Source organism: Perca flavescens, chromosome 5, assembly GCF_004354835.1.
Source record: "Perca flavescens isolate YP-PL-M2 chromosome 5, PFLA_1.0, whole genome shotgun sequence".
Lineage (NCBI taxonomy): Eukaryota > Metazoa > Chordata > Actinopteri > Perciformes > Percidae > Perca > Perca flavescens.
This window is the reverse complement of record NC_041335.1, coordinates 2,697,509-2,710,020: the sequence shown is the minus strand read 5'-3', so window position 1 is coordinate 2,710,020 and position 12,512 is coordinate 2,697,509. Positions and strand designations below refer to the sequence as shown.

Sequence of the window (12,512 nt, the reverse complement as noted above, 5' to 3'; positions counted from 1 at the left end):
GGACGCATCACATCTGGAAAAACAAATAGACCTTGTCAGAAAACGGCGTGTCTGCACACATCGTTTGGATTTTAAATAGAACAATAATAATAAGAGATATATTGCAAATTCATATCGCAATGCCGCATTTATTACACGAACTATAATATGGAACGGACACTACTGGTAACGTTAAATCTGTCGGAAGCATTACCACATCCGACATCACTCTTGTGGTCAAAAAGCTGCGCCCTACTTTTCAGCAGTGGCAGCTGAAGCGAAGGTGCCGCTGGTGTCACTGGTGCCACCATGCAGAAGTGCTGCCAATGCCAGTTTTTGTTTTTGAGCCTGCCGCAATACGTTGCACAAAATGCAAGGGTTGCATGAATACGCACACCATTACATAATGCCACCGCTCAATGTAATGAGATTGTACTGGATTTCACAGAGAGGATTTGAGTTAAGATGATATTGGCCTTGTATTTAAAATACCATGTCACTGTCGACCATAAGCTTATTTGTTAATTTGCATTATATAGGCTACTATCATCATTACTCCACTGTGTGTGTGTGTGTGTGTGTGTGTGTGTGTGTGTGTGTGTGTGTGTGTGTGTGTGTGTATAAGGGTATAAGAATCGTTCTAATAACAACATCTTGCGGATTTAAATTCAGTTTGTCTAATCACATTGTGTATGTAGGCCTTTTAATAATAGACTAGATGTATCTGTGAAACAAATGGTCCCAGCTGTTGGATGTTCGTGCACAATTCAACCTTTATAATTAACTGAACTCAAAATGTGTATCCGTAGGCTCACGCACATACACTATAAGGACATTGAGGGCTGGCTGTATAATAGATCATTAACACCAGCCATATATCCTACCCTTAGGGTTGCCACCAGCAAGTACAGCCTAAAACAGAATCCTTGCATGCCCAAAAACTATACACCATCCAATGCAGGTTCTCTTAGCAGCGCTCCCACAAGACACACGGACAAGAAACAGCGATCCATGTGTAATGTGTAAAGTGTTAGGTTACATTGTATCAGTCTCCAGTCAAATTACATAGTTAAACTACTAAGACCCATATGCATTTTTTCAGTACAAATAAAAGTATAAGGCAAGGGTAGGCTAAGTCAAACATTTAAATGCATTTCTTATTTATATTTTAAAGCCAAAGTGTAGGATTTCTGTCGTACTTTGGTGCCATCTAGTGGTAGTGTCAAGAACGACACTGTCACACAAGACTGGTGAATGGTCTGAAAACAACCTCACTCATTTCCCCCACAATTGTTTCGTGGTTCTGCCACCCAAAACGCAATAAGCCATCAGATATCTGATATTAAAGATACTATAAACCTTCTCAGGAGTGAGTCTGTGTTGCCAATAGCCCGATCCTTTGGAAATAGTTTATCTTCCCCTGCGTTATTCTGCAATCACTAAATGAAGTATGTTATTTAACATTCTGCTTTTGCCCACATAGGCTTGCCAAAAAGGCCAAGTCACATTTGGAGTGGTGCATGAGATAATAGCTTGGATGCTTATCTGAGATCCTGAGTGTGGGTGGTTGAAGGAGTTGCCCTTTTAAGTAAAATCAAACTGTGTGCTTATACCACGCTTAGACACCTTATTTAATCTGACTGACTAAGTTGTGTGGGCAAATCAGATCTAGCGATTGAGTAAAATTTGGGGCTCTCTTAAAGACATAGCCTACATGGCTCTCTAAAAAATGTAATAGCAGATCAGAACTGCTACTGCAGAACCTACTATATAATATTTTGAAATTCAGCCCCTAAAGGAAAGTATTGGGTACAACATTGAACTAACACTAGAGTTTGGTTCACCACACCATATTGGCAAGTCTTTGGCTTGGTCAGTTTATGCCTATCTGTGCTGCTAATTTTCTTAGTGCATCTACTAAATTAATTGTGTTTGTTTTGAAGAACTCACTCAAATTATCTCAGACTCTGTTGGTTGATTCCAAGATGTTATATCAGTGTTAGAGTCTGAGATAATTTGAGTAGGTCACAAACAAGTAGGTCTACATTTCACTCAGCAATCAAATAGGGGATGTTTCATTGGAAAGCACACAGACACTCCTGACCTGCACTCTCCTTGACACAAGTTGAAAAAGATAGGCATGTTTTATTTCATGATCTGAGGCTCCAAACAAGATAGATAGATAGATTCAGTTATTACAGCTAAGTCTATAAATTATTGAGCAATGATGACTAGGCCTAGGCTATATTTGATTTGCATGACAGCTTTGACAGGGCCCAAATAGAATTCTAAAAGAACGACAAAATATGTGTTAATTCGTATGCATTCATTTAGATTGCCTAGCCTATACAAATAAAACAATAATGTACATTGCTGAATGCAATGTTCTGTATCTGCTATAGCCTTTGGAAGAAGGAAAGCATTCTAGGCTATAGAAATATAATTGCTAGACCTAATCATTGTATGGTAATCATAAATTGCACTAGCAAAACGCCCTCATACAATATAGCCTATTATTACGTTTTTGTTTTTGTTTTAAAATACATTTCATATAGGCCTAGCCTAAAAAACAGTGAAGTTATTATAAAAGCCAACAATATGAGAGTTGTTGGCTAGGGCGCTGGTCCTGTGTTCGAGTTCGCCCATGAACGATGGAAGCGCGCTCCCGATACTTCAGGTGAATGAGAGGGAAGCAGAGGAGCGGGATACGGTTCACTGTGCGTCGCATTTAAAAGGAACAATTAGAGGAAAATGAGTTGTGTTACGTCGCTTGGGGCGCATGTTTTTATGACAACATATCTACTCTTCGTGATGGGATGCGTTGCACAGAAAGTAAGTTGACATTTGTTGACAATAAGCTGACAATAATTCACAAGCTTTACCTCCAGCCCCGTTGAGTGCCGTGCTCACATGGGGGGAATCAAGCTACGAATCCCGTTCGTAAATCTTCATATTCAACTGTGTTTTCTTCTCGGCAAACATTCTGACCCCAAGGGACTTCAAGAAAGTAATTTTAAGAAAAGTTAGGTGCCACTATTCATTTCGGCATATGTCTGTTAAAGAAACGCTCGCGTCAGCTAGGCCTACATTTTAAACTGAAATGTAACTTTCGTCTGTTCTGTCAACACTTTTGGAACGTACTACTAGAATAACGTTACAGTAGCCTACACCGTTGTAGGCGATAGCAAAAAGCGATAGCCTTCGTAATAAGCCAAATTTTGTTGACATATTAATACTGTAAATGCTTTTTTTGTTAGATAGTATATATGCCGACTATATCAGAAGACCACTCTGCTTCGAAAAACGTCTGAGTTTATGTATCAGAGTATAGAAAAGCTTGGCAAATAGCGATGGTCTTTTAAATTTACATTTTGTACAATTGAGTTTTGCGTACGCTCTGTTTGACAACAGAATGGGACGTAACATTACCTTCTCAAAGCAAAGTCTTTACGCTGCCTCTGAAATTGCTAAAGCTGTGTAGGAAACAACTTATATTGCATAAAGAGGTTATCTAAACTGGTATTGTTGTCAGGCAGCTTGTTATTTGAAACAGTGTCTGTCCAAAACATTTAGCCAACACATCCGCCTCATGTCGCCTAAGTAGCCTAATAAACTACTGTAAATTAAGTGCGGTTTGCATTTCGAGGTTCATGTTCAGTTTCGGTATTTATGTTTTATAAAAATCGCATACGTCCTTATTTTACAATCAAAAACAGTAAAAAATCTAGAAAAAAAACCCTGTAAACTTGTGTTTTTTAATCCCCTTACAAAATGCTCACTTAGTCTTGTCCACCTTTTGCCATTCACGTCAAAGATATACAAGTTTAGTTCTAGGCTATGTTTTCAAACTTCGTGGGACATTACATCGTAGGGCTTTCAAGAGGATGTTTTTGATGGCACAGGCGTGTTTTGATGTGACTGCACTTCACGGAGTTAAGAGAATGGCATGCAGAGTCCAAACTGCTGAAATGAGAACCACATTGAGAGCATGTAAACCTTGTGTTGTACTTTCCATACTTCATTGAGGCAAATTTCCAAGCTCTGCCTCTGACATGCAAAGAGTTAATGATCAAAAGTTTGTGTTCGATAAAACAGGAATCCAAACAGCCGGGAGTTGCTTCTCGGGGATGTTTTTAACTCAATCAGGCTGTGATTCATGTTGGACATGTTTTAGCTTCTCCTGTGGTGGAGTCCAAGCTCCTGCCAGGTTAGTGAGGCTTAGCTGTGTATGGGTGCTTTAGTGTTGATTGGTTGAGGTTTAGAAGTTGTTTTGATTCCATAACCTGAGGTGTCACTATAATTTGGTTTATTATGGATACCTGCATCATAAGAATAACTACACATGTGACTAAGGATGACAGGACTTGTTGATCTACATTGTCAGCCGCCCAGAACAGTCATGTTTACAATAGATAGCGGCAGGGGTATCCTCTGTACTTGCTCTTGAAGAAAAGTAATGTCTCAGAGCAGAAAACACTGCATGTGATAGCAAGAGCATTTAGTTGTTGATATGTGATTTGATCACCACCTGTGATCATGTCTATCCCTAGCAGTCTTAGCTGTCTCTGTTGGGAAAAGATCCTTCTAATCGACATTGCCTGACTATATGCACATGTGTTATTCCTGTGGTCTTGGAAATGGATATTAACAGCAACATTCTTAAAATGATGGGGGATGTAGTTCATATTTTATTTACTTTCCTGACAAATATTGTAGTAAAGTCATTGAAGCGAAGCATCCAAACTGTAAACCGCATCCCCAGTCAGTGTTCCAATCTCATACGATTCTGTTTTTGATTTATGTGCGATACCCCCAAAATGTCCCCATGCATTTGGGACAGTGCCTGGTGTCATAACACAGAAGGATTACCCTTGACACAGATCTCCTCTTGGACATCAAGACCACATTGTCAGCTAGGAGAAGCTTTCACCTGTCAAGAGTCATCCTCTTCTGCTGATGGACAATGGCTGCTCAACAGCACAATTCTTAGAACTAGACAACAAAAGCCCTTGGTATATGGAATTGTCAGCATCTCCAGCTTTAGTTCCTGTGTGCATAGGGTGCTGCTCACTATCTTTGCAATTATCTGCCTGAGGGGACACGGTAAATGATGTCTTTGTCCTCCGCTCCCCTTTTGTATTAAGTTGATTTTTGGAACAGCATAAACAAGCTTGGGATTTATTCTATCCACCTCAGAAAAAAAAAATGGGAGGCATCCTAGCCTGTTATTCCACAATGCAGCGCTGTGGACGAGGGAGAGTGAATTTGAGCTTTGTTCTGTCTTTTGGAAGGTTTTAATTAAACCTTCATCGTTAAGTGAATGGAGTTGTAGAACCCCAGTGAACTGTGAATTTGCTGATATGCACACACAGTCTGTCAACAGATAAACATGTCACCGTGTGTCAGTGAACCGCAGTGGGATTTTAGAGGAGATCGAGCGGAAAGCCAGAGTCAGAGTGATGAACAGCGACTTGAGTGAAAGCTATCCTGTTTTTGTTGCAGATGCAGTAGATTATTCAGTAGAAAACAAATGTCATTTTCAATACAGCTCTATGGTAGCATCAACACTGTGAGATATTGATGTTGCTAATACTGGATGAGGTTTTCATTCAGGTTTTCATAAAATTTAGAAAGGCTGACAAAAACATTTTTGTTTTCAAAATAAAAGCACTAGTAGCTGCATTTGGTATAACCAGCATTTGTTTTACTTTCCTAGGGATGTCCTGAAGGTCTTAGTTGGTGCTAGCCCCAGCTTGTGACTCTCATGGATTGTATTTAGACTCTTCTAACCATCTGGATTAAAAAAATGCCATCTGCTGCACAATAAGAGAGGTGTTTTGCTCCTACGTAGTGGCTCTGTTGTCTAACCCAAACAAAGATGGTAGCCGGAAAAAGATTTACACTCACCTAAAGGATTATTAGGAACACCTGTAAGATTTCTCGTTAATGCAATTATCTAATCAACCAATCACATGGCAGCTGCTTCAATGCATTTAGGGGTGTTGTCCAGGTCTAGACAATCTCCTGAACTCCAAACTGAATGTCAGAATGGGAAAGAGGTGATCTAAGCAACTTTGAGCGTGGCATGGTTTTTGGTGCCAGACGGACTAGTCTGAGTATTTCACAATCTGCTCAGTTTACTGGGATTTTCACACCCAACCATTTCTAGGGTTTACAAAGAATGGTCTGAAAAAGGAAAAACATGCAGTATGCTGCAGTCCTGGGGGGTGAAAATTCCTCGTTGATGCTAGAGGTCAGAGGAGAATGGGCCGACTGATTCCAGCTGATAGAAGATCAACTTTGACTCAAAAAACTACTCGTTACATCCGAGGTATGCAGCAAAGCATTTGTGAAGCCACAACACGCACAACCTTGAGGCCACACCGGGTACCACTCATCTCCACTAAAAATAGGAAAATGAGGCTACAATTTGCATGAGCTCACCAAAATTGGACAGTTGAAGACTGGAAAAATGTTGCTTGGTCTGATGAGTCTCAATTTCTGTTGAGACATTCAAATGGTAGTGTCAGAATTTGGCGTAAACAGAATGAGAACATGGATCCGTCATGCCTTGTTACCACTGTGCAGGCTGGTGGTGGTGGGGGTGTAATGGTGTGGGGAATGTTTTATTGGCACACTTTAGGCCCCTTAGTACCAATTGGACATCGTTTAAATGCCACAGCCTACCTGAGCATTGTTTCTGACCATGTCCATCCTTTTATGACCACCATGTACTAGGGGTGGGAATCACCAGAGGCCTCACGATACTTATGTCACGATACGATATTATTGCGATTTTAAACATATTGCAATATTCTGCGATATACTGCAATGTATTACCTTTTTTCCAAATTCAAATGATGTCCCCAAAGGAAAATGTTGTCAACATCTGTTTTATTGAAAAATATACATTTCTCTGTTTGTTCATCTCACTTCAAATTTATTGCTGTAAAATGGAGATTGTCAAGCAGACAAACTGACCATATATCATAAAAGATCGATACTTGGCGTCTGTGTATCGATACAGTATTGCCACAAAAAATTTCGCGATACTATGCTGTATCGATTTTTTTTCCCCCACCCCTACCATGTACCCATCCTCTGATGGCTACTTCCAGCAAGATAATGCACCATGTCACAAAGCTCGAATCATTTCAAATTGGTTTCTTGAACAGGACAATGAGTTCACTGTACTAAAGTGGCCCCCACAGTCCCCAGATCTCAACCCAATAGAACATCTTTGGGATTGGGTGGAACGGGAGCTTCGTGCCTTGGATGTGCATCCCACAAATCTCCATCAACTGCAAGATGCTCTCCTATCAATATGGGCCAACATTTCTAAAGAATGCTTCCAGCACCTTGTTGAATCAATGCCACCAAGAATTAAGGCAGTTCTGAAGTTTCTAATAATCCTTTAGGTGAGTGTATGTCTCAAGCTGTTCAACGTGAACCAAAATGAAAGAATTTTACTATCCCAAATGCTTGTATATATTGATGTTGCCTTCTACTACTTTCTATTTTCAAACAAAACATACATTCATATTTCACGTCAACTTGAGAAACGGGTTAAAAACTCTTTTCTTTTTCATCCTGATGATCAGAAGTGTGTGGATTCTTGAAATACCTTCAGAGCAGAAGGAACATCGGATGTTTAGCTCTGTGACTCGATTTCAATGCTAACACATGAGAGGCACGTACTGTGGCTCAATGCATCAAAACAGCCAAGGTGAAATAGGCTGTAGTTCAGGGGTAATCATTGTTGCAAGAGATGGAAAAAAAGAAGCTTATCTGGCAATTTTGATGCTGTGGTTGCAATGGAAATGTTGTATCCATTTAGACTCTGATTGACTGCAGTTTAACTGTGTCAGTCCAGTGCAGCCCAGCCTACACGATTGGGCTTCTCACTAGGGTGCTGCCGAAAGACTAATTATCACGGATGCATTCACTGGATCACATTCCGAAATCTGGAAATGATTTCTCCAAACTGGTTGAAACCACCGTGATAAGGCCATGATTCACCACAGGGTTCCACAGACTCACTTTAACAGCAACCACAGCAGCTCTTTTTTTTTTTTTTTTTTTTTTTTTTAAAGGAAATATGTTAATAGTTTTTTTTTTTTTTTTTTTTACATCACAAACGTGAACTGCGAGAGTCTTCTCACACACCCAGTCACACATCCGTGCGAGTTCGAGGACCACAGCGGTAATAATTCCCAGCGTTCCACGTTTCCGTGCAGGCTGCGGTAAATGTCCCACGGTGGCTCTGTAAACGAAACGTCGATCAAACATGCAAATGGCTCAAAGAGGCTTTTCATAAGTCAGTCATGATGCACACAGTGGTGTAAATGTGCTGAGCCAGCGCTACAGTGGCCAACGAGGGTGACCCTAGAAATGCCTGGGCTTAATTAGGCCGCCACACACCAGTTGTTTGTAAACTCGCCCTGGCTTGAACTACAGCCACTGACATCAGCCCATCAGGAGAGGCATTGACATCACAGGGGTGATATGTGATAAATCCCGGGCTCCAGTATCAATGCTTTTCACAGCTGTGGCAATAGGACCTCAAGGAGGTTTCAATCTATCTGGGTATTTGGAGGCAGCTGTACAAAATACAAACAAAAAAACCCAGGAATGGGGCATCTTGCTGGTACTGCGTTGCAGAATGCTGACTCTAAAACCCTAAAGATACCATTCAAACTTGTTTTTAGCTGAATGTCGCTGTTTATGATTGGTATATGGGGAAACCAATGTTTTTTGCAACTCCTGTTGTTGCCCTTTTGAGAAAAAGTGCTTTTTATTCTAATTTAATTAGTGGCACTCCTCAAATAGCTCCAGCTTTTATTTTATTTGTTCTAAGAGTTGTCTCATCCCCATCATTGGTTTTACAACATAAATTCTCACACTTTCTACTTTAGCATTCACTTTGTACGTCTGTTCAAATCTTTCTTAATCCATGTCACTCCGGACTCAAACCCTGTCAGACTACTTGATTAAATTAAAGGTATTGGCAAATTAATTCAGTGCAGGCTACACACTATTGGTCCACAAAGCTGTTCTATGTTGACATCAGTCCAGACCTGAGAAATTGAGTGGGATTGTAGACTGCTGCTGCTCCAGCGCTAGCCTTTGAAGCAGTGTCACTTTTACTCCTCCAGTAAACAGGGCTGCTGAGGATTCCTGCCCCCTTTTTGAGGGGCCCGCCTGCCTGTTTATGAGCCAGTCCAAATAAAGGTGTACAGACAAGTAGTGTTTTTTTGGCTTGTTTACCTTTTTTTGAGATTGAGATTGAATTGTATTTTTTTTTTTTTATAACGGATACAGGTTTCTTCTGCACTAGAACTTTAATTTAATGGTTACACAGTTAACTGAAGTAACTGAAGAGTAATATTTTCCTTTTTCTTTATTTATCATCTTTTTTTCTTTGACCACATCTTTCCATTTACATATAGAGTGCAACCTCTTATATGGGAAAAAAAACTGGTTTAAATTGGCTTTAAATAATATTTTAAACAACAATAAAAAAAAATTCTAATACAATGGTACTATACAAACAAACCGGCCCCACAACATCAGTCAGTGGATTTAAAGTTGCAGCTGTGGCAATTAGACAGACGTTCGAACCCCATCATGGAATCGGATTGAAATGCCTTTCTTTTTTTTCTTCTTTTTTTAAAATGTACTGACGCAAAGTGAAAACATTAGAACAATACCATTTGTCAGGGGCCTCTCAGTAATGACAGCAGCTGGTCTGATGTTTCACTGAACAAGTCATTTCAGACAATTATGTGCTCAGTTGATCAACTTCTGTCCAGGGCAGCCCCTGTCAGTGGCACAACTGGGGCAATGACAAGCCGCCTCTTATGTAAACTTTTAGCTTGCCTTGTGCTTATTAGCATCCTTTCATTAAAATATGATCTGCCCTCCCCGTTTGTGGAGTGGCTCACCAAAACGGCATTGCAGCCCATTGTTTCGCCATGAGAAAAGGCATCCTTGAATAATTAGCGGCCTGCCAGTGGAGCGGCCTGTGATGTAACAGAACTGAGATGTTTGGCATTATAAGACTGTCCCATTTCCATTCGACACTGTGGCACTTTGGGGCCCTTTTCATGTGTAGTCTAGCATGCACATCCCAGGGTGCTGGGACCTCCCGGCTGCCTCGTCCTGGTGGGAGAGATGACACAGTCTCTGTCCATGACACAGTTCTCTTTCATCAGATGTAGGATTTCACATCATACAAGAGATTAATTCACGATTAATAATAAAAATATATATATATATATATATATATATATATATATATATATATATATATATATATATATATATATATATATATATATTTAATTACTTAAACAAACAGGGTGAAAACTGAGTGAAACAAGTATTTAAGGGAGGTTGAGGAAAGTCCAGCAACGCAGCACAACATACATTCTCTCACAAGTGGTCGTTCTTGCCCTAAAAGGGGACATGCTGTCCTTCTCTTCCCCCTGTTATGCCCCCATATTGTGAAGTGGTTCCCCTCATTGCGCAACCTTGCTGCAAACACTGAACCCCAAATCGGCTTACTCTCTCTAGCCTCAGCAGGAATGGCATTTGGCCCGCTCAAATGTCATCCGTGTAATTCTTTGCTGTAGTACATTAATTTCTAGTGAGTTAATGTACTACTAGGCATGTGTAGCATGCCATGTGCCAAAGTAGTTGCTACTAAATGTCAGTCAGGGAGAGAAAAACCGGAATTTAAGGAATTTAAGGATCAAAATTGACATCAGAATTGTGGTAATTAAAAAAAAAAAAAAAAAATTCAATTTTGCATTAAATTTGATGTCACTCACATACCACAAATAGTGCAATGTATCTGATGATACTACTGTTTGTTAGCCTGGAAATCCAGACCCTGAGTGCCAGACCCTTGTGTGCATTTGAAAATCTCACTGCACACAATTGGATAACACTACGACCAATAGCAACAATACACGGGGTGACGTATCCAGAGCCCCATACGCTTAGCTACCAGCCGAGATAACTGGTAGATTAAACGCTTAGCTACCAGCCGAGATAACTGGTAGATTAAACTGTCATCATCTGTTTAGCTTGCCTCTGGCCCGCCTATATCAGATACACCAATGTAATTGGTGCAGCTCGGCTACAAGGGCATAGTTAATGAGCATCATTACTCGATGCCAGAGAGACTCGCTGAGCAAAATCAAATTGTGCCCTCGCGAGAACTCTGGATTTCCAGGGTAACTGTTTGCAAATGTAATTAGGAAACTATGACTTGTACTGTAGTAACCAGTAAAACTGCTACTAGAATCTTCAGGTGTTAGGTGCCGCCGGAAATTCCCTCCTGACCCTCATTTCGGTCGGATGTCCCATACCTTCCTCTTTCTTTGTGTTGTAATTTTAATCTCAGGTGGATTTGTGAGGACTATGGTTAACTGCTCCTCAGATCTCTGCAGGGTAAATCCAGACAGCTAGCTAGACTATCTGTCCAATCGGCGTTTTCTGTTGCACGACTAAAACTACTTCTGATAGTACACATGTTCCACCAAACTAAGTTCCTTCCCGAGACTATTTAGTAGAGGCACCGTGGCTCCGTACAGTGCTTAGCACCGCCCAAGACGTTTGTGATGGGTTTAAAGAAATGCCAATAAATAAAGAGCATGTTTTTCTTCTATCCCGGAATGCTGTGTGGACTAGACGGATCCTTCTTTGCAGTGCTATGGAGGAAGGTCTGGCAATGCAAGACTACTTGTCATATAATGATCTTGTCATTTAAAGAGGATGAGAGAGAGTACGAGTTCAGCTGTGGACCTGTTGCTCGTTTAATCTCTACTGTAAGGTCTGCCCTCGTGAGGGGCAGATGGTGATTTCTGATGATCTTTTCTTCACTGAAACTCTAATATGAGAACAAAATTTGTCAGAATGCAATATGTATTATGATCTAACTTCTACTACACAACACACACACGCATGTGCGCATGCTTGAGCGCGTGCACACACGCGCGCACATGCACACACGCACGCACATGCACATATTTTCTTTAGGTCCTTTGGTCATGCTGCCCTCCTTGCCCTCCCCTGGCCTCCTATGTGTCTGTTCTATACACTTGCCTGGCTGTGAGGCTGTCAGCTGTATCCACTATGGAGAGGGTTTTTGGTTTGATCCTGATGACCAGAGGGTCGAGCGAGTGTTCTCTCTTCCAGTCGTGACTGAAAAATTACATGTAGAATTTTGCTACTGAAAGTCTACTGCCTGAGGAATGCCTTTGATAAATGCATTCAGATGGGGATTTCCTTGTGTCCCTGTTGCCCTCTTTCTCCCCTCCATCTAAACTGCATTCTCAAAGTGATCTCTTATTCTTTTTAGCCCAGTCCAGAGCACCACTGTCGCCCGCGGGTGTTGGTTTGTTACCTGTGTGGCATGGGGTTCTGCCAGTCTGGGTCATTCCCACAGTCCAGAACTGAGGCCAACAGTAAAGCTCATAAACACACCGCCCCCTACAAAGATCTGGTCCTCAGCTCCCCGGCCCAGC

At 41.0% G+C, this 12,512-nt stretch overlaps 1 protein-coding gene across 3 annotated transcripts in view; it reads left to right on the top strand.

Moving 5' to 3' along the window:
- The first annotated feature begins 2,608 nt into the window (after positions 1–2,608).
- Positions 2,609–12,512, top strand: part of si:dkey-112e17.1 (uncharacterized) — a 23,515-nt gene continuing 13,611 nt past the window's right edge. For 2 of the 3 annotated variants that reach the window (XM_028578315.1, XM_028578314.1), the window contains exon 1: positions 2,610–2,811. In XM_028578315.1, the coding sequence (XP_028434116.1) occupies positions 2,731–2,811 (81 nt within the window). In that variant the 5' untranslated portion in view covers positions 2,610–2,730. Of the gene's footprint in view, positions 2,812–12,512 lie in introns of all 3 variants that reach the window. The other variant, XM_028578316.1, reaches the window with a different exon arrangement.